The 27,272-nt window shown below is 43.1% G+C and overlaps 1 protein-coding gene and 1 long non-coding RNA gene across 2 annotated transcripts; both read right to left on the bottom strand.

Moving 5' to 3' along the window:
* Nucleotides 1-366: 366 nt before the first annotated feature.
* Nucleotides 367-4,522, bottom strand: SPATA31G1 (SPATA31 subfamily G member 1). The gene is made up of 2 exons (XM_001498113.6): nt 4,264-4,522; nt 367-3,860 (listed from the first exon to the last, which is right to left on the bottom strand). The coding sequence occupies exons 1-2, from the start codon at nt 4,492-4,494 to the stop codon at nt 459-461; spliced, it is 3,633 nt and encodes a 1,210-aa protein (XP_001498163.2). The 5' UTR covers nt 4,495-4,522; the 3' UTR covers nt 367-458.
* Nucleotides 4,523-8,649: 4,127 nt separating this feature from the next.
* LOC138920690 (uncharacterized) lies at nt 8,650-11,341 on the bottom strand. The gene is made up of 2 exons (XR_011432342.1): nt 10,982-11,341; nt 8,650-10,483 (listed from the first exon to the last, which is right to left on the bottom strand). It is a non-coding gene; the product is annotated as an uncharacterized lncRNA (long non-coding RNA).
* Between the last annotated feature and the right edge of the window lie 15,931 nt (nt 11,342-27,272).

Below are 27,272 nucleotides of genomic sequence, written 5' to 3'. Positions count from 1 at the left end.
TGTGGGTCAAGTGGGTGAAGAAGGGGACCATATTTAGGACCAGACAGCTGCCTAGACCCAGACCCCTTGTGTTTATGTGAATGGATGTATTTTTCTTCTGTTCACTTGCTGTAAAGTTTTTCTCAAGGGCAGCATTGGACTATTGGACTGTGCTCCCCTGGCCTTACAGCCTCACCCTGTAGAGTAGGGATGTGTGGACTCGAGGTTGATCATCTGTGAAGCGCTTGAACAGAGAGTTAAGCCTGCAGAATCCTGAGGTCTGTACTTCTGGGACTTGATCCTGAGGGGATATGGCTGTAGCCGAAGTTAATAGAGAACTTACATTTCCAGCACCCCAGACTCCAAAGAAGACATGAGTGGGATGTGTCTAATTCACCTAGTTTATTAGGATTTCTGCTGCTTGTTTCTCCACCCCTTGACTCGTTTGGCTTCAGGTCTTGGGGTACTTGGTGCCAGTATTACCAGCCTTTCTTCTGCTGACTGGATGTGATGGGCAGGGGTCCATGGGTACCCAGAAACTTGGCTAACACCTTTTGGAGACCCCTAGAAAGGGGAGCCTGAGGTGTGGGAGAGGACAGATCCTTCTCCATGTGGGCCCAAGGGCAGTGCTTACAGTGCTGAGGGTTCAGGATGTCACCAGCTCCCAGCCCTGGCCCTCGTTGACCCTGGGGACCGACAGCCTTGGAGTGAGACTGCTGGAGGAGAGCAGTGTGTCGAGAGCTCTGGTCCCTGTGCTGAGATCTTTGGGAAAGTCTGCTTACAGAAGCCTCTGCTAATCTGGCCTGGGCTGGGTGGCTCTTCCCTGTAACTGTAGATGACCCCAGTCTTGCATCCCCTCCTCTGTGGCCTCCTGCTTTGGGTTTCCTGGGGCTGTCTCTCTTTTTGGCTGAAGATGGGGCTGAAGCCTTGTCCTGTCTCTTGCCTGAGGCTGGAACCTCAGGGTTTGAGGGCTGTTTCAGGCCTAGGCAGTTCTCACCAGGCTCCATATGAACACATGGCCCCTGGGATGAGACCTGGGCCACCATCTTCGCCTTCATTCTTTCCTCTCTCTGAGACCCTTGTGCTGCCCTGCCAGATCCTTGTAGCTGAGAATGGGAAGAGGAATGGGAATGATAACAGTGGGAGACCTGGACAGGCTGAGTTACTGTGCTCTGAACTTTAGGGGCATGGCAGCTTGAAGAGTGAGGGCACAGCTGGGGAGGATTCCTGCCTTCCTGTGGGGGGCAGGAAGAGAGTCTGCATGTGCCTAAAGTTGTGGAACTCAAGGCACAGGAGCTGCCAAATGATTGACTTGGGTCAGGGGATCTGGAAGCAAGGCTCTGTTGCAGTTTCTTCAGTCTGAGTTCCAACTCTTTACTCCAGTGCCAGGCCTGGATCCCAGAGAGGGAGGGCACCTCTGGGACAGCCTCTCCCCGGGAGGATGGAGTCTCTGCCTTAGCCCCTAACTGCTCTCCCTTCAGTAGGCCAGTCTTGTTGGGCTCAATCTTCAGAGCTTCAGCTAGGGTGAGAGGCCAGGGTATTGGCTGCAGGGGATCCACTGCTGGAGGGCTGGATTCTTGAGGGATCCCTCTTTGTTGCACATTTCTCCACATGAACTCAAAGTCAATGTATGGATCTGGTAGAGGAGGAGGGAGTGAGCTGGGGTTTGGGGCTGGGAGCTCAGTGGCCCAGCGTTTCTCTCTCTGCTCTGCTGCTTCCTCCTCAGGCTTACAGTTGGGTTGGTCTCCAAGAGGCTCACTTATGTGAGACTTTGACATAGAGTTTGGGGGTGGACTGGGGCCCCACAATGGGGACACAGGAACACAATAGATTTCCTTTTGCTTCATATCCTTTCCAGCAGGCACAGAGTCAGACAGGACTCCCAAGGGACTAGCTCCATCTGGGTCTTGGGGTAAGCTGCAAGCTGAGAGCTCAGAGACCCAGGATTTCTTTCTCTGTTGTATGTCCCTACATCTAGCCTCAGAATCAAACAGGACCCCCACGGGGTTAACTCCGAGAGGCTCCAGTACAAGAGCTGAGGGTGGGCTGAGGGTCAGAGATGAAGGCTCAGAAGCCCAGGAATTCCTGGAATGCTCCACGTCCTTCCCTGCAGCTTCTGATTTAGTGGGGCCTCCCACAGGATTGACTCTGTGGGGTTCTAGAATGGGAGCTAGAGATGGGCTGTGGGCAAGGGATAGAGACTCAGAGGTCCAGAGGTTCTCTCTCTGTCCCATGGTCTCCCACAAAGCTTTAGACTCAGACAAGACTCCCTGTGGGACCATTCCTAGGGACTCCAGCAGAGAGGCCAAGGGAAGTCTGGGAGATGATACTGGGTCTGCAGAGACCCAAAGATTTTCTCTATTCTGCATGCCCTTGCATGGAATTTCAGATCCTTCTGGGACACATGCAGGTCTGGTTCCACAGAGCCCTGGGTTGAGGTCCAAGGCTAGGGGAACAGAGACCCAAGGGTTTCCTGAATTTTCTCTTTGTTCCCACTGGGGCTTGTATCCAGATGGATCTCCCAGCAGACTGCCTACTTGGAATTCTGGCAGGGGGCCTGAGGGAGGGTAGAGGGCTGGCAGTGGAGACCCAGAGGCTTGAGGGTTCTCTCTGTGCCCCGTGGTTCCCCAGAAATCCTTAGGTGCAGAAGGTCCTCCTTCAGGGCTGACTTTCTGGGGTTCTGACAGAGAATTTGGGAGTTGGCAGGGAGCTGGCATTGGGGGCTCAAATGCTTGAGGACTCTCTTTATGTCCTCTGGTTCCCCAATGAGTCTTATATTCTTGAGGCTCTGTCATGAGGTCTACAGATTGGCAAGGGACCAGCACTGGAGGCTCAGAGATCTGAGGATTCTCTTTCTGCTTCCTGGTTTCCCACAGGGCCTTAGATCCAGTCAGGTCTCCTTTAGGGCAGACTCCCTGGAGTTCTGGCAGGGAGGCTGGTATTGGACTGGGAGCTAGCATTGCTGGCTCAGAGGCTTTGGGGGCCTCAAAACTAGTCATAACTCCCAGAAGGCTAGAGGGATACAGCAGAGAGGCAGAGAGTGAATCTAGAATGTGTTGTTGGAGGCTGGAATCCCATGACACCTTCCACCAGACCTCAGATGAAGGGAAGAACTTGGAGGGTCTGGTTATCTGGAGTTTAGGCTGTGGGTGCAGGGCTTGATCCTCAGAGACCCAAGGGACTTCTCTCTGCCGTGTAAGCTGCTGTGTATGTGCCTCAGTGCAACATAGGACTCCCTTATGGTCCATGGGAAAGGACTTAAGATGGAGGGATAGTGATGGGAGAGGAGGGGAAGATGGAAGGGGAAGTTGCCGAGGATCAGGGGCCATTCCTTCCAGATCTTTCATAGTCTGGACTTCATGGGTAGGAAGCTGGGTTGGGGAGCAATACTGGGCAAGCAACAGGTTGGACCTAGGCAGGAAGGCAAGTTTGTTGAAGAAAACAGAAGGACCAACAGACAACTTCAGGGGAGAGGGGCCACCTGAGCTCAGGAAGATGGCCTCTAAAGACTCGCTGTGCAGAGAGGGGAGACCCCAGAAGACCTGGCTTTTCCTCTGCTGTAGACGACTGCCTGATGCTGTCTTGTGCCTCACGGGCAGGTTGGTCAGGATCTGAAAGGTGGGGAAGGATGTGGAAGGGGTTGGGGTCTGCATGAGTACTTGCTCTGCTGTCCCTATGGCCTTCTGGAGGCCCTCAGAACCACAAGATGGCTGGAATGGGGCTGTGGTGGCTTGCTTTTCAATAGGAGCTTCTTTGGGAAGAGAACATGGCTTCAGTGGATCCAGAGATTCTTCCTCTTCATCTTCCTCTTCCTCCTCCTCCTCTGACTTCTGCTTCCACAGGTGATCAAGGAAAGCCACATGGTACAGAAGCAGTAGGCCCTAAGGAGTGGAGAAAGATACCATCAGGTGTCTTTTTGATGCCTGAAGGCTTTTCAGAGACACAAAGAGTGTTATGAAGCCCTCAGGCTCTGTTCCATATCCAGACTGAACAGTTACTCACCTGGCCCCACATCTGTGGTCAATAGTCACTTACCCATCCGGTGTTAATGGCTAGTATGCATCTACATTTGGAGATCAGCATTCCCTTACATAACTCTACATCTGGGGTTAGTGATCACTCACCTGGCTTCAAATCTAGTGTCAGTGGTTACTCACCCAGCCTCACATTTAAGGCTTATTTATAGTAACTCACTTGGGCCCACATCCATGGCAATGATTCCTCATCTGAACTCACTTGTGCTGTCAATAGTCATTTATCTAGCTGCACATCCACGTCACCCACCTTGCCTTGCATCTTGTTCCCAGAGTACCAGAGCTGAAGCTGTTGCCACCTTCCAAACTGCCACCACCTCCGGATCTGCCAAACCGTGAACAAGAATAGTATCACCAGATTCCCTGGACTCTGGAGGCAGCTGCTGCCACAGTGTCTGCAGGTCAGGACATGGATCAGCTGGTCCCAGAGAAGTCCCCTGTCCCCCTCAGCTCCAAGCAGGCCCACTAGCAGCCATTCCATTTTCCTCAGCCTAGCGGCAGTTTACCCTGAGGTCATCACTGCATCACAGAACAAAGAACTCCCATTCCCCACCTGCCTAACAGCCATCTCCCTGAATTTAGGGCCAAAAAATTGCCTCTACCAGACAACTCACACTTCATACAGCAAAACCTGCGTGATTCCCTTTTGTCTTGATTGCCAAGGTCAGAATTATTTTCAGGCATTGTGGTTAAGGACATGGATTTTAGCATCAAACTGACTTATTCAAATCCTAGTTCTGCCACTTCTGACTTGTGAAATCTCAGTCAAACTACTTAATCATTCAGTGCCTCTGTTTTCTCATCTGTAAAATGGGGATGATATTATTACTTACCACATAGGATTGTTTGAAAATTAAATGAATAAATTTATATTCTTAGAATAGTATATAGTGTATACTATATTAAAAATTTATTTCTTTTAAGGTTCCTGATTACAAGCTTCATTCCATCTGTTCCCTCTTTTTTTTTGTGAGGAAGATTGGCCCTGAGCTAACATGCGTTGCCAATCTTCCTCTTTTTGCTTGAGGAGGATTGTCTCTGAGCCAATCTTCCTCTATTTTGTTTGTGGGATGCTGCTACAGCGTGGTGTGATGAGTAGTTTCTAGGTCTTCGCCTGGGATCTGAACCTGCAAACCCTGGGCTGCCAAAGTGGAGCACTCGAACTTAACCACTACGCCACTTGGCCAGCCATGTTCCCTATTTTTTTTTAAATCTCACATCAGCTGTGAACTGTCTTATTTGACTTCAGGTTGCCTGAGATGTTTTTGGCAAGCGTTCATGTTAAGGATGACAATAAACCAAATGTACTTGACCATTTTTCATTTGTCCCTCTTTCCCCTAAAACCACCACTCTCTTCCATGTCAACTCTTCTTTTCAGGGCCAGACTTCAATATGTGCCTTCCCAGAGCAATTTAACATCTCTCTTCTCACCCCACTTAGATCAAATGCCATCTTAGTCTGGTAGAAAGAGCTCTGAGCTGGAATCGAGGAGACTTGAGTTCTCTAGCTCTGTCACTGGTTGGCCATGTGATCTTGGGCAATAAAGTTTTCTCCATTGGTACATGAGTTGGACTAGATTCATTCATTCACTCATTCAACACATATTTATTGAATTTCTACTATGTGATCCAGTAGTGTGCTCAGTCTTGAGGAGACAGAAGTAAGACAGAGTCTCTGAACTAAAGTAGGTCCCATTTCAGTCGGGGAAGAATAGAGATACGCACAGGGTACTATGGGGGCAGAGAAGGATATCTAACCATCCTGGGGAAGGGGGTTGCTTGTCAGGGGGTGTTTCCCAGAAGAGATGATTAAGGCTTTGTTTGAGAAACCAAGAAAACGAGAATGTAGGGAAGGAGAAAAGGACAATCCAGGTAGTAGGAGCAACCTGTGTAAGGTGGTAGGGCAGAGAAAGCATGTCCCATTAGGGAAATTGAAGGTATTTCAGTGTGGCTGTAGTATTAGGTGGGGGCTGGGAAGCAGTAGGAGATGGACCTGTAAAGACAAGATCACAGAGGGCCCTGAATGTCAGACTAAGAAGCTGGAAATTTATCTTGAAGGTGATGGGAAATCATCAAAAGGTTTTGAGCAAGGAAGTGACAAGATCCAGTTTGTGTCTTGGAAAGAACACTCTGGCTATAGTGAGGGCAAAGAGATTGAAGGCAAGAGATTAGGTAGGGAACTCTTACTTTAGGTTAGGGAAAACAAAAGAGGCCTGAACCAAGGCAGTGATGGTGGGAATGGATTCAAGTAGAATTCCAAAGAAATAATTGATTGGACTTAGTTACCAGTGGGATGGGATGGAGGAGAGAGGGAGCTGAGAATGACTCCAGGTTTTCTGACTTGGAAAACTGGGTGTGTATGTTAGCACCATTTTACTGATATAGGGAACACAGACCAGGCAGCCAATTTAGGGTGGGGAGGTGATGTGTTCCATTTTAGACATTTGAATTTGAGGTTCCTGTGACAAGGAGAAACTAGGCAGGAGAGTTAGATACAGGGAACTGAAGCTGGGAGAGCAGTCTATGGGAGAGATGTAAATTTAACAGCTAGCAATATATATATAGCAGCTGAAACCATAAAAGGCTTAAAGATGACCTACTGATATGTAATAGTTGGCCCAGACAATGTGGTCAGCAGTGTTTTTTTTTAAAAACTTGAATGAGGGGCCACCCTGTGGTCTAGTGGTTAAGTTTGGCGTGTTCTGTTTGGCAGCCTGGGCTTGGTTTCCGATTGTGGACCTACACCACTTGTAGGTGGCCATGCTGTGGGGGTGACCCACATACAAAATAGAGGAAGACTGGCACAGATGTTAGCTCAGGGCAGAAAAAATATAAAAAATAAAAACAAAACAAAAACTTGAATGAGTAGCCAACATTGTAAAATTAGCAGGTTGTACATAATAATCAATATTTTGAGCTTAAAATCTGGCAACACCGGACTCTCATTCCCATTAAGTAAAGACCATTTAGAGCTAAGTAGCAGCGGTTCAGTTTGGAGTAGACATGTGCTCTCCAATTCACTGCAGTTCTCATCACGTTCTCATTGTTAATAGCAAGTCTAAGGGCTAGTTGCTGTTTATCATCATGCCTATGATTTTGTCCACTTGTCCATTTTCAGTCATTTGTATTATCTGCCTGGTATTTGAGTTTTCTCCCTCTGGATAAAGTTGAGTCCTGATGGGAAATAGAGAGGGCAGTACCTAATACCTACACTGTGCTAGTTAATTTACATTTATGGCAGGATAATTTACCAAGTTATTAATCACTGTCTCCTACTCCTTGCCTAAAGAGACACCCAGTAGGATAAAAATGTAACTGCTCTCTTCCAGGAATTCTAGGTTTCTTGTCTCATGGAATTGTTAATGGATTTTGTATTTTCTAGTCCTAAACCAAAGTTTCCAGACACCTGTTCAACAACCTTCTCCAAGCTCTTGTGTGAGAGAGGAATTTAATTTCACTGGGTGTTCTTGAGGAGAAGAGGAGGAGGTGCTGGGATGAAAGAAGTTGCCCAAGGATAACCATGGGTCCAGGGACTTGAGAAAAGAGACAGAGTGATGGGTTCCATGAGTGACAGGGTCTGTACAGAAGTCCACTAGGAGGCAGCAGGACTTCTGAGGGGACACTAACCATCTAGCACATAGTCTTGGGAACTGCAGCAAAAGATGCTGTTGTGCATGCTTGGCAAAGATGCTGTGGACCCACCTGCCTTTTTTTTTTTTTTTTTTATTGAGTTATTGATAGGTTACAATCTTGTGAAATTTCAGTTGTACATTAATGTTTGTCAGTCATGTTGTAGGTGCACCACTTCACCCTTTGTGCCCACCCCCCATCCCACCTTTCCCCTGGTATCCACTAAACTGTTCTTAGTCCATAATTTTAAATTCCTCATATGAGTGGAGTCATACACAGATTATCCTTCTCTCGCTGGCTTATTTCACTTAACATAATTCTCTCAAGGTCCATCCATGTTATTGCAAATGGAATGATTTTGTTCTGTTTTGCAGCTGAGTAGTATTCCATTGTATATATGTACCACATCTTCTCTATCCATTCGTCTGTTGCTGGACACTTAGGTTGCTTCCACGTCTTGGCTATTGTAAACAGTGCTGCAATAAACATTGGGGTGCATAGGACTTTTGGGATTTCTGACTTCAAGCTCTTTGGATAAATACCCAGTAGTGGGATGGCTGGATCGTATGGTAGTTCTATTTTTAATTTTTTGAGGAATCTCCATACTGTTTTCCATAGTGGCTGCACCAGTTTGCATTCCCACCAGCAGTGTATGAGGGTTCCTTTTTCTCCACAACCTCTCCAACATTTGTTGCTATTAGTTTTAGATATTTTTGTCGTTCTAACGGGTGTAAGGTGATATCTTAGTGTAGTTTTGATTTGCATTTCCCTGATGATCAGCAATGATGAGCATCTTTTCATGTGCCTATTGGCCATCAGTATATCTTCTTTGGAGAAATGTCTGTTCATGTCTCCAGCCCATTTTTTGATTGGGTTGTTTGATGTTTTGTGGTTGAGTTGCGAGAGTTCTTTATATATTAAGGGTATTAAGCCTTTGTCAGATATATGACTTGCAAATATTTTTTCCCAGTTAGTGGGTTGTTTTTTTGTTTCAATCCTGTTTTCATTTGCCTTGAAGAAGCTTTTTAATCTGATGAAGTCCCATTTGTTTATTCTTTCTATTGTTTCCCTTCTCTGAGAAGGCATGGTGTCCGAAAAGATCCTTTTAATACTGATGTCAAAGAGTGTACTGCCTACGTTTTCTTCCAGAAGCCTTATGGTTTCAGGTCTCACCTTTAGGTCTTTGATCCATTTTGAGTTTATTTTGGTGAATGGTGAAAAAGAATGGTCAATTTTCATTCTTTTACATGTGGCTTTCCAGTTTTCCCAGCACCATTTGTTGAAAAGACTTTCTTTTCTCCATTGTATGCCCTCAGCTCCTTTGTCAAAGATAAGGTGTCCATGGACCCACCTGCCTTTGAATGGACTATATAGGTCTAGATCATGACAGACTCAAGACCTGAGATTCTTTCCTAAATGTTTTTTTTTGGTCAGTGTATATCGTGTTAAAGAGTGAAAAAACTCCCCTAGTCATGATTAATATTGGATGTCTTCCAACTCTAGTAAACGGGAGTTTTGAGCCAGATTTAATTTAATTTAGAAAAAAGTAATGTGATGTTTCTTGCTCCTCAGTGTTGTGGGATGAAGATGTTATATGCTAACATTTATTATTCCACTTAATCTTTACAACTCTTTGAAGTAGGTATTCTTATCTCCTTTCACATAAGGGGAAACTGAGGCACAGTAAAGTTAATATATGTTAACTATATATTTTCTCTCTCTATATATATATCTCCTAGGAAGCAGAGCCAGGGATTGATAACCCCAATCATTTGGATATATGTGACATAAAATAAAATCCAACAGATGTAAACACAATGGGAATGTACTGATTTATAACTGAACAGTCCAGGAGTAGGACTGGCTTCAGGTAGTAGGACTGATGTAGGCACTCAACTCAATGTCATCAGGATTCAGTTTCTATTTCTTGGCTCTCTGTCTTCTGTGCTGATTTATTCTAAGGTTTTGTGTGGTAGCAGGTTCAAGTGAAGCTGAAAATGTGGTGTTGCTCTGACAATCTTGTGCCTTATGGGTTCCAGTTGGTTGGTTAGGTATCCATCACTGAACTACTCACTGAACTGCTCACAGGGGAATAGAACGCTTCTTTTGACAGGTCTGAGTCACATATACACCCTTGCAGTAAGGAAGTGGAGGCAAGAGCACTCCACCTGCTCGTGCACTGAGACTGAAGAAATGGGTAGTTCCTCCAGAGGACATTGACATACTTTTTCCAGAAAGATGCATGCGTGCTGGCATCAAAACAAAACGAAATAAAACAAAACAGATGTCCACTAGAGCCCTCTCTAACTACCCCATTCTGGCTTCAGGCCCAGTGCATCGTTACCCTTTTGGGATCTGAGGCTTAAGTTGAAGTGTGAATGCAGATCCTCTGGAGGCTGGGGAAGGGGCTGGATGGGGCCCAGGGCAGAGATTTTGAAGGGGGGAATCTATGAGAGACTCAGACATCTGTGTGGATAGGCCATTCAATGACCTAGCCTCTCAGTTCCTGGACCTTTTCATCTCAGTCCTTTATCTCTGCTCTCATTCATCTGTGGCCACACCTGAAGCCTCATCATCAGGAACTGCTCTGCCTTCTGAAATAATACAGTCTGGGATCCCACCTTCTGACTTCAACCTCCAGATTTGTCCTAAAGAGGCCAGTTCTTTAACCTTGTCCAGTCCATTGATTCTTCCACTTTTCCCTGTCCATGAGCAACCTGTTGCCTTTATTTTCTCCCTCTCCATGATCGACTTCATGGTCCATCAACATAAATACTTCGCAATTCGTTCTCCTTTCATTTGCCCTCTGCCAGATTTGCCCTCTAGGAAGCAGCTCAACCCTGTTGGAAAAAATCACACTTATGGGTAAGTTCGTGCCAAATGCATGGTCTACCACTAAAGGCCAGCTCCATCAGTACTTGAAAAGCACTTATTCACGCATTCCGTTTATTAAGTGCCTGCTATGTGCTAGGCATTGTTTTAAGTATTTGGGATACATGGGTGATCAAAACAGGCAAAGCTTCCGGGCCATGGAACTTACGTCATTTATTCCTTAGTAAATCCTCCCACCCTACGCAAAGTCAATTCTAACCTTCTTCTCTTTCCTCCACTTCTCTTTTCCTCGCGCCTAGCAGATGCGGCAGACTTCCACTTTTCAGAGGAGCCAGAAGCCATCAGATGGGGACTTTTCGTTATCAAAAACCACTGCGTGCGACCTCCTTCCTTCCTTCCACAGTTAAAGGTGTCCCCCTGGAGGCCTTCCTCGACCCTCCTAAGCTAGGATGGCGCCCTTATCCTCCCCTCCCCCAGCAGCACTTGCCACGCCAGATTGCACTCACGTCGTCGTTCCCGGAGGGCAGGGACTCAGCCCGCTCGCCTCTCGGACCCGGCCCGCGGCGCGGGGTGTGCGGTCAGGGCTCCGCGCGCGCTCCGGGCGGGCCGCTCCGGCCCGGCGCCCCAGCGCCGTCTCCTCAGGCTTCCCTGGTGGCTGCCTCGCGGGGCCTCCCCTCAGGACGCCGAAGTTAGCCCCCTCCGCTGCCCGAGACCAGCGCTGGGCCCTGCGGCTCACAGCCGAGGTTCGCGCGGGCCCTTCCGCGGCGGGACTCGCCGGCTTCGGCCACGGGGCCTCCGGCTGGGGCGCCTGCGCCCGGGACCGGCCGCGCAGCCTCCGAGCGTCGACCTCGGCCGCGGCCCCGGCCTCCGAAGCCGCCGCCCTCGCCGGCCGCTCTTCTCCTTGTGCCGCGCCTCCCCGCCGGCCTCCCCTCCCCAGGACCCCTTCCGTCGGGTCGCCGAGTTAAGGGCCCAGGCCGGCAACCCCGCTCCCGTCCGCGCGCGGGCTGGGCAGGGCCTGTCCACCGCCCCTGGGCGGCCCAGGGGCCCGCAAGTGCCGGGACTGGTCGACGGACAGTGAGCCTCGCGGAAGCGCCGCTCCGGCGGCTCAGGTTCTCAGCTCTGCGGGCAGGGCCGGCATCCGCAGAGGGAGGGGCCCGCGGCCCCAGGGAAGCTGCTCCATGGGACACGACGGGGCCGCGGGCGGCCGTGCGGCGGCGGCGGCAGCCCGCGCAGGCCCTCAGCGCGGCCGCAGCTCCGGAAGCCCGCAGGTGGGCGGCCCCGGGCACGCGCGGCGGCCGGCTCCTCCCAGGGCGGGAGGGCCGAGCAGCTGGGCGGGTCCCGGGCTTGCACCTTCCCGCCTTTCCTGAGGGAGCGCCGTGTCCAGGCCCTGCGAGGGCCTGGCTGTGTCCCGCCGGAGGTGGGAGGAAATGTTGCTTTTCTTTTAAAACAGTTTTTCCCCTTATGATAGTATTATATACTGAATTTCGAAGACAGGAAGACAGAGCCACCTTTTCTTAGGATATCGATCTCTTACTCATGGCTCCCTATTTTTTTTTTTTCCTTTGGTGAGGAAGATTGTCCCTGAGCTAACATCTGTTGCCAATCTTCCTCTTTTTGCTTGAGGAAGATTGTCCCTGAGCTAGCATCTGTGCCAATCTTTCTCTATTTTGTATGTGGGACACTGTCACAGCATGGCTTGATGGGTAATGTAGGTCTGTGCCTGGGATCCGAACCTGTGAACCCCAGGCTGCCAAAGTGGAGTGTGCAAACCCAACCACTACACCACCAGGCTGGCCCCTATTTTTTAAAAAATATATTTTTAAAAATTGAGATATAATTCCCTTTCCATAGAATTCACCTCTTTGAAGTGTACAATTCGGTAGTTTTAGGTATTCCTAAGGTTGTGCAATCATCACCACTATCTAATTTCAAAACATTTTAATCATCTCAACAAGAGAAGTACCCATTATCATACTTCTCATTCCTGCCTTCCCCCAGCCCTTGGCAACCGCTAATCTGCTTTCTTTCTGTATGTATTTGCCTGTTCTGGCTAGCTCGTATAAATGGAATCATTCAATATATGTGACTTCTTTACATAGCATAAGATTTTAAAATTTCATCCATATGGTAGCATATATCAGTACTTCATTCCTTTTTATGGCTGAATAATATTCCATTGTATGGAAACACCACATTTGGTTTTTCCATTCATCAGTTGGTGGACATTTCAATTGTTTCCATCTTTTGGTTATTATGATTAATTCTGTTTATAAACATTCATGTATAAGTTTTTGTGGGAATATATGTTTTCATTTTTCTTGGGTATGTACTTTGGAGTGAAATTGTTGGGTCATATGATAATTCTATGTTTAACTTTTTGAGGAACCCAAAACTATTTTCCAAAGTAGCCACACCATTTTACATTACTCAGCAATGTACAAGGGTTACCTAATGATCGATGACATTGAGATCTTCTCAGGTGCTTGTTGGCTAATTATATATCTTATACTTTGGTAAAATTTATATTCATGTCCATTGCCTATTTTAAAATTGGGTAGATTATCTTTTTGTTGTTGAGTTTTAAGAGTTTAAAAAATGTATTCTGGACACTTATAAATATATGATTTGCAAATATTTTCTCCCATTCTATGTTATCTTTTCACTCTCTCAATAGTGTCCTTTGAAGCACAAAAGTTTTTAATTTTGATAAAGTCTAATTTACCTAATTTTTCTTTGGTTGCTCTCACATTTGGCATCATATCTAAGAATCCATTGCCTAATCCCAGATCATGAAGATTTACCCCTGTGTTTTCTTCTAAGAGTTTTTTTTTTTTTAAAGGTTGGCACCTGGGCTAACAACTGTTGTCAATCTTTTTTTTTTCTGCTTTATCTCCCAAACCCCCTCCCCCCTGCACACAGTTGTATATCTTAGTTGCAGGTCCTTCTAGTTGTGGGATGTGGGACGCTGCTTCACCGTGGCCTGACGAGCGGTGCCATGTCCGCGCCCAGGACCCGAACCCTGGGCCGCCGCAGCGGAGCGCGCGAACTTAACCACTCGGCCGCGGAGCCAGCCCCTCTTCTAAGAGTTTTATGGTTTTATAAAGCTCTTATATTTAGGTCTTTGATCCATTTTTATGTCATTTTTAAAAACGAATCAATTTTTATTGAGATATAATTGACATATAGCATTGTATTAGCTTTAGGCCTAGACTTCATGTTTGTTTTGTGATAAAATACGCATAACATAATATTTATCATTTTAACCATTTGTAAGTGTAAAATTCAGATTCAGGCATTAGATACATTCAAAATGTTGTGTAATCATCACCACTATCTATACCTAAAACTTTTTCATTATCCCCAATGTAAACTCCGTGCCCATTAAATAAGAACTCCATCCTCCCTCCCTCCCCCAGCAACTGGTAACCTCTATTCTACTTTCTGTTCCTATGAATTTGCTTATTCTGGATACCTATCTAAGTAGATTCATGCAATATTTGCCCAATTGTGTGCCTGGCTAATTTAAGTTAGCATAATGTTTCTAAGGTTCATCCATGTAGCATATATAAAAAATTTCATTTCTTTTTATGGCTGATGGGTTTCATTGTATGTATTTACTATATTTTGCTTATTCATTTATCTGTTGATGGAAACGGGCTATTTGCACCTTTTGGTTATTGTGAATAATGCTGCCATGAACATTGGTGTGCAAATAGGTGTTCAAGTCCCTGCTTTCAATTCATTTTGAATTGAAGCTGCACTATTTACGTTCCTACCAGCGATACAAGAGGGTTCCAATTTCCCCACATCCTCATGAACACTTCTTATTTCCTGTTTTTTTTTTTTTTTTTAAGTTATACCTATCCTACTAGGTGAAAGGGTATCTCATTGTAGTTTTGATTTGCATTTCCCTCAGCTAACAAAGCTGAGCATGTTTTCATGTGCATATTGGCTATTTGTTCAGGGCTCCTTGAAATTCCATGTTATTCTGAGGATGGCTTTTCCATTTCTGCAAAAAAGAGTGGAAATTTTGATAGAGACCATGTTGAATCTGCAGGTCACTTTCGGTAATGCTGACATCTTAAAAATGTTAAGACTTCCTATCCATGAACATGGGATATTGTTCCATTTATTTAGCTCTTCTTTAATTTCATTCAACAACGTTTTGTATTTTTCAGCATACGAGTCCTTTCCTTGGGTAGATTTATTCCTAAGTATTTTATACTTTTATATAGTATTGTAAATGGAATTGCTTTCTTAATTTCGTTTTTGGATAATTCATTTGTGGTACATAGAGAAACACAACAATTCTTGTGTGTTGATCTTGTACCTTGCAACTTTGTTGAATTCATTTGTTAGTTCCACTAGCTTTCTTGTGGGTTCTTTGGAATTTTCTACATATAGAATTATGTCAACTGTGAGTAGATATGGTTTCACCTTTTTCTTTCCAATTTGGGTGGCTTCTATTTCTTTTTCTTCCCTGATGGCTCTGGCTAGATCTTCCAGTACCATGTTGAATAGCAGTGGTGAAGGTGGGCATCTTTGTCTTGTTCCTGATCTTGTATTGGTCAGGGTTCTCCAGAAAACAGAACCAGTAGGATATATATATATATATATATATGTGTGTGTGTGTGTGTGTGTGTGTGTGTGTGTATGTGTGTGTGTATAAAACAAACCAATAAGATATGTATAAAATAAAGAGATTTATTATAAGGAATTGGCTCACAATTATGGAGGCTGGCAAATCTGAAGATCTGTTGGGTGAGTCGGCAAACTGGAGATCTAGAAGAGCTGATGGTTTAGTTCCAGTCTGAGTCCAAAGGGCTGAGAACCAGGAATGCCAGTGATATAGTTCTACTCCAAAGGCTTGCAGATTCGAGATCCAGGAGTAGCTGATGTTTCAGTTCAAGTCCGAAGGCAGGAGAAAGGTTGATGTTCCAGTTCAAAGGCTGTCAGGCAGGAAGAATTTCCTCTTATTCTGAGCAGGGTCAGCCCTTTTGTTCTATCCAGGCCTTCAACTGATTGAATGAGGCCCACCCTCATTAGAGAGGGAAATCTACTTCACTCATTCTACTGATTTAAATGTTAATCTCATCCAAAAACATACCCTCATAGAAACACCTGGAATAATGTTTGACCAAATATCTAGGCACCCTCTGGCTCAGTCATATTGACGTAGGAAATTAACCATCGTGGTGTTTTTCAAGGAATTTTTCCCTTTCTTCTAGGTTATCTAGTTTGTTGATGTACAATTGTTCATAGTGTTCTATTATAATCCTTTTTATCCTTATAAGGTTGGTAGTATTGTCTCCACTTTGACTTCTGATGTTAGTAATTTGTCTTTTCTTTTTTTTTCTTAGTTAATCTAGCTAAAGGTTTGTCAATTTTTCCACCTTTACAAACAACCAACTTTTGGTTTTATTGATTTTTTTTCTATATTCTATTTTATTAATTTCTGATCTAGTCTTTATTATTTCCTTCCTTCTGCTTACTTTGGGTTACTTTGCTCTTTTTCTAGTTTCTAAGGTATGAAGGTTGTTGATTTAAGTTTTTTTTTTAAAATGTAGGCGTTTATAGCTATAAATTTCCCTATGAGCACTGCTTTCATTGCATCTGATAAGTTTTGGTATGTTGTATTTTTGTTTTTGTTTTTGTTTTGTTGTTGTTTTTAAATATTTTATTTTTCCTTTTTCTCCCCAAAGCCCCCTGGCACATAGTTGTGTATTTTCAGTTGTGGGTCCTTCTAGTTGTGGCATGTGGGACACTGCCTCAGCATGGCTTGATGAGTGGTGCCATGTCCGTGCCCAGGATTCAAACTGGTGAAACCCTGGGCCACCAAAGTGAAGCACATGAACTTAACCACTCAGCCATGGGGCCAGTCCCTGTATTTTTGTTTTCACTTGTCTATAAGTATTTTCTAATTTCTCTTGGTATTTTTTTCTTTGATCTATTGGTTATTTAACTGTATGTTGTTAATTTCTACATATTTGTGAATTTCCAACTTCCCTTTTTTCCCCAAATTCCCTTTTAATAATGATTTTTTTCATTTCATTGTCATCACAGAATATACTTTGTATGATTTCAATCCTTTCAAGTTTATTAATACTTTTTTAGGGCTTAATATGTGGTCTAATTTGGAGATGTCCCATGTGTACTTGAAAAGAATGTGTATTTTACTGTTATTGGATGGAGTTCTCTAGATGTCTGTTAGGTCTACTTGATTTATAGTGTTGTTCAAATCTCCTGTTTCCTTGTTAATATTCAGCCTAGTTGTTCTATACATTACTGAAAGTGAGGTATTGAAATCTCCTGTTATTATTGTTGCATTTCCTATTTCTCCCTTCAATTGTGTCAGTATTTGCTTCATGTATTTGGGGTTTTGTTGTTAGGTACATATATGTTTATAATTGCTATAGCTTCTTAATGGATTGACTCTTATCATTATAAAATGTTCTTTTTTTTGTCTCGTAACAATTTTTCTTTTAAAATCTTATTTTGTCTGATATTGGTATAGCCACTCTAGAACTTTCTTTTGGTTACTATTTGCACAGTATACCTGTTTTAGTCCTTTTACTTTTAACTTATTTATGTCTTCGAATACAAAGTATGTTTCTTGTAGACAGCATAAAGTTGGATGCTTTAAATCCATTTTTCCAATCTCTGCCTTTTAATTGGAGAGTTTAATCCATTCATATTTAATGTAATTATTGATACAGTAGGATTTATGCCTACTATTTTACTGTTACTTTTTTATATTTCTTATGTAGTTTTTATAGTATTTTTTAAAAAAAATTTAAAATTTTTCCTTCATCTCTCCAAAGCCCCCCAGTACATAGTTGTATATCTTAGTTGTGGGTCCCTCTAGTTGTGGCATGTGGGACACCGCCTCAGCATGGCTTGATGAGTGGTGCTAGGTCTGTGCCCAGGATTTGAACCGACAAAACCCTGGGCCACTGATCAGAGTGTGTGAACTTAACCATTCAGCCATGGGGCCAGCCCCCTTATGTATTTTTGACATACAATTTTATATTAGTTTCAGGTGTACAACATAGTGATTCAGCATTTATATACGTTATGAAATGATCACCATGGTAAGTCTAGTAACCATCTGTCACCATACAAAGTTATTACAGTATTATTGACTATATTCTCTATATTGTACATTATGTGCCTGTGATTTATTTATTTTATAACTGGAAGTTTGTACACTTTAATCCCTTTCACCTGTTTCCCCCATCCTCCCAGCCCCCTCCTCTCTGGCAACCACCAGTTTGTTTTTTGTATCTATGAGTTTGTTTCTGTTTTGTTTTGTTTGTTTTGTTTTGTTTTTTAGATTCCATATATAAGTGAAATCATATGGCATTAGTCTTTCTCTGTCTAACTTGTTTTACTTAGCATAATACCCTCTAGGGCCATCCATGTGGTCGCACATGGCAAGATTTCATTCTTTGTTATGGCTGAGTAATATTCCATTGTATTTATATACCACATCATCTTTATCTGTTCATCTATTGATGGACACTTAATTTGTTTCCATATCTTGGCTAATGTAAATAATGCTGCAATGAACATAGAGGTGCATACAGTCATGCATTGCTTAATGATGGGGATATGTTCTGAGAAATGCATTGGTAGGCAATTTTGTCATTGTGTGAACATCAGAGTGCTCTGAAGGGGAACAAAATTTGCCACCCCAAAATGTGTCTCTCTAATGTGAGAATTATTTTAAGCTGATTATTTTTAAGAAACAAAAGATTCAGAAAGTTTTTCTTCTTAAATCCCCCTTAGCTGCCTAAAATAATTCAGATAAAAAGACCTGTTGCAGGAAGTGAGCTATCATCTTAGCATAACATGAACTAGGTGGTAGACAGGGAGGAACCTAGAAAAGCCTGTTTATTGGGCTCCCCTCTGTGTTCTTCTGTTTCTGTGTGGTCAAACACTTTTTTTCCCTACGTATGCTCCTTTTGGCATACCTGTGAATTGCCTTCCTTCTCTTTGAAGTCCCTGACTCGCCCTATCCCCAACATCTTCTTTTGTCTTCAGCTGAGGATGGTATTTAAGGTGAGAGCTTTGGCCATTTGGGGAGTTACTCAGTTGTCCTGAGTTTCTCCCATATATACGAGTTATTAAACTTTTGTTTGTTTTTCTGTTAATCTGTCTCATGTCAATTTAATTCTTAAACCAGCCAGGAGAACCGAGACAGGTAGAGGAAAATTTCTTTCTCCTCTGTAGTACCTACATAAACCCAAATGGGATAGCCTAGTACACACATAGGCTATATGGTACTAATCTTACAAGACCACCATCATATATGCGGTATGTTGTTGACCGAATGTCATTATGTGGCACATGACTGTATATCTTTTTGAATTAGTGTTTTTGTTTTCTTTGGATAAGTACCCAGAAGGAATTATTGGATTGTATGGTAGTTCTATTTTTAACTTTTTGAGGGACCGTCACACTGTTTTCCATAGTGGCTGCCCCAATTTACATTCTCACCAACAGTGTATGAGGATTCCCCTTTCTCCACATCCTTGCCAACACTTTTATTTATTGTCCTTTTGATAATAGCCATTCTGACAAGCATGAGGTGATATTGTGATTTTGATTTGCATTTCCCTGATGAGTACTGACGTTGAGCATCTTTTCATGTGTCTGTTTGCCATCTGTATATCTTCTTTGGAAAAATGTCTATTCAGGTCCTCTGCCCACTTTTTAATCAGTTTTTTTTTTTTTTTTTTGCTATTGAGATCTTTACATATTTTGGATATTAACCCTTTATTGGATATGTCATTTGCAAATATTTTCTCCCATTCAGTAGGTTGCCTTTTCATTTTTCTTATGGTTACCTTCACTGTGCAAAAGCATTTTAGCTTATTTTTGCTTTTGCCTGAGGAGATAGGTCCATAAAAATATTGCTAAGACCAATGTCAAAAAGCTGACTGCCTACGTTTTCTTTTAGGAGTTTTATGGTTTCAGGTCTTACAGTTAAGTCTTTAATACATTCTGAGTTTATTTTTGTATGTGGTGTAAGAAAGTGGTCCAGCTTCATTCTTTTGCGTGTAGCTGTCCAGTTTTCCCAGCACCCTTTACTGAAGAAACTGTCTTTCCCCCATTGTATGTTCTTGCCTCCTTTGTCTTGCATGAATTAACCTTATACATGTGGATTTATTTCTGGGCTCTCTATTCTGTCCCATTGATCTATGTGTCTGTTTTTGTGACACTACCATGCAGTTTTGATTAGTATAGCTTTGTACTATAGTTTGAAATTGGGGAGCATGATACCTCCAGCTTTGGCACTTTGTCATTTCTTTTACTATATCTTTGAGTTATTTTCATAGTGATTGCCTTGGGGACTGTAATTATCATAACTTATCTTAATTAATTTATTCTAATAAACCTTGTCTTTATCTTATTTTATTTTATCTTTATCTTAATACATCTTACTTTATGATGGTCTAGTTTGGACTAGTACCAATGCAATTTCAATAGTCTATGAAAACTTTGCTCCTATATAGCTCCATTTCCTTCCCCCTCCTTTGTGTTCTCATGGGCGTACAAATTACCTCTTTATACATTGTTTGCCCGTCAACACATATTTATCATTATTTCTTTATGCAGGCATCTATTTTTTAAATTAAGATTATGATAGTTTACAACCTTGTGAAATTTCAGTTGTACATTATTGTTAGTCATGTTGTGGGTACACCACTTCACCCTTTGTGCCCTCCCCCCACCTCCCCTTTCCCCTGGTAACTACCGATCAGTTCTCCTTGTCTATGTGTTAACTTCCACCTATGAGTGGAGTCATACAGAGTTCGTCTTTCTCTGTCTGGCTTATTTCACTTAACATAATACCCTCAAGGTCCGCCCACGGTATTGTGAATGGGACGATTTTGTCCTTTTTTATGGCTGAGTAGTATTCCATTGTGTATATATACCATATCTTCTGTATCCGATCATCAGTTGCTGGGCATTTAGGTTGGTTCCACGTCTTGGCTATTGTAAATAATGCTGCGATGAACATAGGGGTGCGTGGAACTCTTGGAATTGGTGATTTCAGGTTCTTAGGATAGATACCCCGTAGTGGGATGGCTGGGTCATAAGGTATTTCTATTTTTAACTTTTTGAGAAATCTCCATACTGTTTTCCATAGTGGCTGCACCAGTTTGCATTCCCACCAACAGTGTATGAGGGTTCCTTTTTCTCCATAACTCTCCAACATTTGTCACTTTTTATTTTGGATATTTTTGCCATTCTAACGGGTGTAAGGTGATATCTTAGTGTAGTTTTGATTTGCATTTCCCTGATGATTAGTGATGATGAGCATCTTTTCATGTGTCTATTGGCCATCTGTATATCTTCTTTGGAGAAATGTCTATTCATGTCCCCTGCCCATTTTTTGATCGGGTTGTTTGATCTTTTGTTGTTGAGCTGTGTGAGTTCTTTATATATTATGGAGATTAACCCTTTGTCAGATAAGTAACTTGTAAATATTTTTCCCCAATTAGTGGGCTGTTTTTTTGTTTCAATCCTGTTTTCCCTTGCCTTGAAGAAGCTCTTTAGTCTGATGAAGTCCGGTTTGTTTATTCTTTCTATTGTTTCCCTTGTCTGAGAAGACATGGTGTCCAAAAAGATCCTTTTGAAACTGATGTCAAAGAGTGTACTGCCTATATTCTCTTCTAGAAGACGTATTGTTTCAGGCCTAATTTTTAGGTCTTTGATTCATTTTGAGTTTATTTTTGTGAATGGTGAAAAAGAACGGTCAATTTTCATTCTTTTACATGTGGCTTTCCAGTTTTCCCAGCACCATTTGTTGAAGATACTTTCTTTTCTCCCTTGTAGGCCCTCAGCTCCTTTGTCGAAGATTAGCTGTCCATAGATGTGTGGTTTTGTTTCTCTGCTTTCAATTCTGTTCCATTGATTTGTGCACCTGTTTTTGTACCAGTACCATGCTGTTTTGATTACTGTAGCTTTGTAGTGTGTTTTGAAATGAGGAATTGTGGTGCCTCCAGCTTTGTTCTTCTTTCTCAGGATTGCTTTAGAAATTCGGGGTCTTTAGTTGCCCCATATGAATTTCAGGATTCTTTGTTCGATTTCTGTAGAGAATGTCATTGGGATTCTGATTGGGATAGCATTGAATCTGTAGATTGATTTAGGTAGTATGGACATTTTAACTATGTTTATTCTTCCAGTCCACGTGCATGGAATGTCTTTCCATCTCTTTATGTCGTCATCAATTTCTTTCAAGAAAGTCTTGTAGTTTTCGTTGTATAGATCTTTCACTTCCTTGGTTAAATTTATCCCAAGGTATTTTATTCTTTTCGTTGCGTTCGTGAATGGGATTGAGTTTTTGAGTTCTTTTCCTGTTAGTTCATTGTTAGCATATAGAAATGCTACTGATTTATGTATGTTGATTTTATACCCTGAAACTTTGCTGTAGCTGTTGATTGTTTCTAATAGTTTTCCTATGGATTCTTTGGGGTTTTCTACATATAAGATCATGTCGTCTGCAAACAGCGAGAGTTTTACTTCTTCAGTGCCTATTTGGATTCCTTTTATTTCTTTTTCCTGCTGAATTGCTCTGCCCAACACCTGCAGTACTATGTTGAATAGGAGTGGTGAAAGTGGGCACCCTTGTCTTGTTGCTGTCCTCCGAGGGATGGATTTCAGTTTTTCTCCGTTGAGTATCATGTTGGCTGTGGGTTTGTCATATGTGGCCTTTGTTATGTTGAGGTACTTTCCTTCTATACCCATTTTATCGAGGGTTTTTATCATAAATGGATGTTGGAGCTTGTCGAACGCTTTCTCTGCATCTGTTGAGATGATCATGTGGTTTTTGTTTCTCATTTTGTTAATTTAGTGTATCATGTTGATTGACTTGCGGATGTTGTACCATCCCTGTGTCCCTGGTATAAATCCCACTTGATCATGGTGTATAATCTTTTTGATGTATTGCTGTATTCGGTTTGCCAGAATTTTGTTGAGGACTTTTGCATCTATGTTCATCAGTGATATTGGCCTGTAGTTTTCCTTCTTTGTGTTGTCCTTGTCAGGTTTGGGGATCAGAGTGATGTTGGCTTCATAGAATGTGTTAGGGAGTCCTCCATCTTTCTCAATTTTCTGGAATAGTTTGAGAAGGATAGGTATTAAATCTTCTTTGAATGTTTGGTAGAATTCTCCAGAGAAGCCGTCTGGTCCTGGACTCTTATTTTTGGGGAGGTTTTTGATTACTGTTTCTATTTCTTTACTTGTGATTGGTTTATTCAGCTTCTCTCTTTCTCTCTGATTCAGTTTGGGGAGGTTGTAAGAGTCTAGGAATTTATCCATTTCTTCTAGGTTGTTCAATTTGTTGGCATATAGTTTTTCATAGTATTCTCTTATGATCTCTTGTATTTCTTTGGTATCCGTTGTGATTTCTCTTCTCTCATTCCTAATTTTATTTATTTGAGATTTCTCTCTTCTTTTCTTAGTGAGTCTGGCTGAGGGTTTGTCAATTTTGTTAATTTTTTTGAAGAACCAACTCTGTTTCATTGAGCCTTTCTACTGTCTTCCTTGTTTCAATATCGTTTATTTCTGCTCTAATTTTTATTATTTCCCTCCTTTTACTGACTTTGGGCTTTGTTTGTTCTTCTTTTTCTAATTCTGTTAGGTGTCATTTGAGGTTGCTTATGTGAGATTTTTCTTGTTTATTGCGGTGAGCCTGTATTGCAATGAATTTCCCTCTTAGGACTGCTTTTGCTGCATCCCAAATGAGTTGGTATGGCGTGTTTTTATTTTCATTTGTCTCCAGATAATATTTGATTTCTTCTTTAATTTCTTCAATAATCCATTGTTTCTTCAGTAGCATGTTGTTTAGTCTCCACATTTTTGCACCTTTCCCTTGTAGTTGATTTCTAGTTTCATAGCATTATGATCAGAAAAGATGCTTGATATTATTTCAACTCTGTTGTATTTATTGATGCTTGCTTTGTTTCCCAAGATATGGTGTATCCTTGAGAATGTCCCATGCGCACTTGAGAAGAATGTGTAACCTGCTGTTTTTGGATGAAGTGTTCTATATATATCTATTAAGTCCATCTGGTCTAATTTTTCATTTAATTCTATAATTTCCTCGTTGATTTTCTGTCTGGATGATCTATCCATTGGTGTTAATGGGGTGTTGAGGTCCCCTAGTATTATTGCATTGTTTTCGATGTCTCCTTTTAGTTCTGTTAAGAGTTGCTTTACAAATTTTGGTGCTCCTGTGTTTGGTGCGTATATATTTATAAGTGTTATGTCATCTTGGTGGAGTGTCCCTTTTATCATTATATACTATCCCTCTGTGTCTTTCTTTATCTGATTTGCTTTGAAGTCTACTTTGTCTGATATTAGTATAGCGACACCTGCTTTCTTTTGTTCATTATTAGCTTGGAGTATTGTCTTCCATCCCCTCAGTCTGAGTCTGTGTTTGTCTTTGGGGCTGAGGTGTGTGTCCTGGAGGCAGCATATTGTTGGGTCTTGTTCTTTGATCCATCCTGCCACTCTGTGTCTTTTGATTGGAGAGTTCAATCCATTTACATTTAGAGTGAATATTGAAATGTGGGGGCCTACCACTGCCATTTTATCTCTTGCTTTCTGGTTCTCTTGCATTTCCTTTGTTTCTCGTCCCATGATTTTTGGATTAGTAATTCAGGTATGTAAATTTCTATATTGGGTTTCTTCTTCTTTGTAATTTGTGTCTTTATTCTTGTTATTTGTTTAGTGGTTACCAGGTGGTTTGTATAAAACATCTCATAGATGAGATAGTCCATTTTCTGATAGCCTCTTATTTCCGTGAATTAAAACCTTCCATCCCTTTTCTCTTCCCCTTCTAGGTTGTTATTGTCAGATTTTTTTTTCTCTTCTTTCTTGTGTTGTGAGTTTGTTGTTAAAATGACAAGGTTATATTTATTCTTGGTGTTTCCTTTCCTTTTATCTTTAATGTTTTATTTAACTTTTGCTAACCTGTTCTGATGGGGAGTTGCTACTTTCTGTTATTGTCCTTCTACTTATCTCCTTTGCTCTTGGTTTTGTAACCCCTTTCCTCTTTTTGACTTTTCAGGTATGAGGGTTTTCCTGAGCATTTCTTGAAGAGGAGGTTTTGTGGCAATGAACTCCCTTAACTTTTGTTTATCTGGGAAAGTTTTTATTTCTCCACCATATTTGAAGGATATTTTCGCTGGGTAGAGTATTCCTGGCTGCAGGTTTTTGTCCTTCAGAGTTTTGAATATATCATTCCACTCTCTCCTAGTCTGTAAAGTTTCTGCTGAGAAATCTGCTGATAGCCTTATGGGGATTCCATAGTAGGTTATTTTCTTCTGCCTGGCTGCCCTTAGTATTTTCTCTTTGTCGTTGACTTTTGCTAGCTTCACTACTATATGCCTTGGGGTTGGTCTTCTTGCATTGATAAAATTTGGAGATCTATTGGCTTCTGTCACATGAAGTTCCATCTCTCTCCCCAGGTTTGGGAAGTTCTCAGCCATTATTTCTTTGAATAGGCTTTCTGCCCCTTTCTCCTTCTCTTCTCCCTCTGGTATACCTATAATCCTTATGTTACATCTTCTAATTGAGTTGGATAATTCTTGGAGAGTTTCTTCATTTGTTTTTAGTCTTGGTTCTCTCTCCTCCTCTGCCTGCAGCATTTCTATATTCCTATCCTCCAAATTGCTAATTCTGTCCTCCATATTATTGGCCCTACTGTTCAGAGAGTCCAGATTTTTCTTAATCTCCTCCATTGTGTTCTTCATTTCCAGTATTTCTGTTTGGTTCTTCTTTATAGTATCAAGTTCTTTTGTGACATAGCTCCTGAACTTGTTGAGTTGTCTATCTGAATTCTCTTTTAACTCATTGAGTTTTTTAATAATGGCTGTTTTGAATTCATCGTCATTTAGGTTATATATTTCATTGTCTTTGGGATTGTTTTCTGGGTATTTGTCCTTTTCCTTCTGTTCTGGAGATTTAGTATATTTTTTCATACTGCTTGATGGTGTAGATTTGTGCCTCTGCATAGAGATAGAGTTTAGTTACTGCTTCCACTTGTTGCAACTGGTGTGTGTGGGGGAGCATCTGTTTAGACTGCACCGACCAGGAACCCTATCAGCTATTGCTAACTGGACCTGGGCCCCTCCTCATAGTCACAGTGGTCCTGTGGGGTCCCTCTTAAGCTGTGGGGGCAGTCACCCGGGGGCTTCAGGCTTCTGGTGCCTACTGTTGCAGACCACCTAGATGTGCTCCCTCCTTAGGGTCTGCAGCAGTGTTATGGGCTTTCCCAGTGGCCAGGAGCAGGATCACCTATATTTGCAGCTCTGTCACTCTCGGCACCCACAAAATCTCACTTGTCCACTATATGTCACAGCAGAGCTATGGGTATCTTCTGCAGTCTGTGGTTAGCTCACCTAGCTATGCTACTTTTGTCCCAGGGCCTTCCAGCCTTGTGATTGCCAGGCAGGGTGTCTCTACTAGTGCTGTGCAGAGGCTTTCGCTGAGGCTGCTGTGAGACTGTAGAGTTTCTCCCCCGGACCCCGGAGCCAGGCCACTGGAACTCCACCCAGCCCCAGGCCACTCCCACAGGATCTCCAGGTGCCCCTTTCCCCGTCTGGGGGACAGCCAGAGTCTGTGAGTCTGGCAGTGGCTGGCAGGCTGCTGCCCTGCCCGGGGTCCTCCTCTTTTGGACCCTCCTGGCATTCTGAATGCTGGGCGGAGCCTCTCTGCTAATGGCGAGTAGAGGCTTTCCCTTCCACTGGTGCAGGACCCTGGAGTTTCCCCCTGGGCCACGGAGCCAGCTGCTGGAACTCCACCCAGCCCCAGTCCTCTCCCAGGGGTTCTCCGGGACCCCCTTTCCCTGTCTGGAGGACAGCCAGAGTCCGTGAGTCTGGTGGCGGCTGGTGGGCTGCTGTCCCATTTGGGATTCTCTTCGGGAGCCTCCCGGTGTTCTGAATGCTGGGAGGGGCCTCTCCACTAATGGTGAGTAGAGGCTTTCCCTGCTGCCAGAATGGGACCCCGGAGTTTCCCCCTGGGCCACGGAGCCGGCCGCTGGACCTCCACCCAGCCCCAGTCCTCTCCCAGGAGATCTCCGGGAGCCCCCTGTCCCGTCTGGGCAACAGCCAGAGTCTGTGAGACCGGCGGCGGTGGCTGGTGGGCTGCTGCCCTATTCGGGATTCTCTTCGGAAGCCTCCCGGCGTTCTGAATGCTGGGTGGGGCCTCTCTGCTAATGGCGAGTAGAGGCTTTCCCTGCCGCCACTGGTGTGGGACCCTGGAGTTTCCCCCTGGGCTTAGGTGTAATCTTGGGGGGCTTAGGTAGGGCTGTAGTCACCTGTTTCCACTGTCGCTCCTCTGGTGTGTGCACCCTCCTGCCCTTGGTGCGTGGCGATGTTATGGGGGAGTCCGCTGGAAGAAAGCCGCTTGCAGGTACCAGGCTGTTCGGGGGTTGGGGGTCAGAGAGTTTTCACCTATCTCCACCTCCTCCCAGGGGGAAGTCCGTCCTCCTTCTGATGTATAGCAGCACGGGTCTCTCAAGCGTCCTGAGATGCTATATGGATATCCTTTGTTAAGCGATGAATGTCCAATTAGTTGTAGATTTGAAGGGGGAGAGACAAAGAAGACTAGTCACACCGCCATCTTGGTGACATCCCTATGCCAGCATCTTTTAAATCAGATACTAGGAGAAAAGAATTGCAAACAAATATACATTTATACTATCTTTTATATTTTCCTCTCTAGTTACCTTTACCATTGCTCTTTATTTTTTCATGTGGATTTGAGTTACTGTCCAGTTTC

Source organism: Equus caballus, chromosome 25 (genome assembly GCF_041296265.1).
Source record: "Equus caballus isolate H_3958 breed thoroughbred chromosome 25, TB-T2T, whole genome shotgun sequence".
In the NCBI taxonomy this organism is placed as follows: Eukaryota; Metazoa; Chordata; class Mammalia; order Perissodactyla; family Equidae; genus Equus; species Equus caballus.
The sequence above is the reverse complement of the archived record's forward strand: the minus strand, read 5'-3'. Positions and strand labels throughout refer to the sequence as shown.

What these genes read in the sequence shown, in the direction of transcription:
- SPATA31G1 (XM_001498113.6), bottom strand. Translation starts at nt 4,494, where the DNA reads ATGGAATGGCTGCTAGTGGGCCTGCTTGGAGCTGAGGGGGACAGGGGA. An exon ending in GGAACAAGATGCAAGGCAAG is followed by an intron (nt 3,861 to 4,263) that starts GTGGGTGACGTG and finishes TCCACTCCTTAG; the next exon opens with GGCCTACTGCTTCTGTACCA.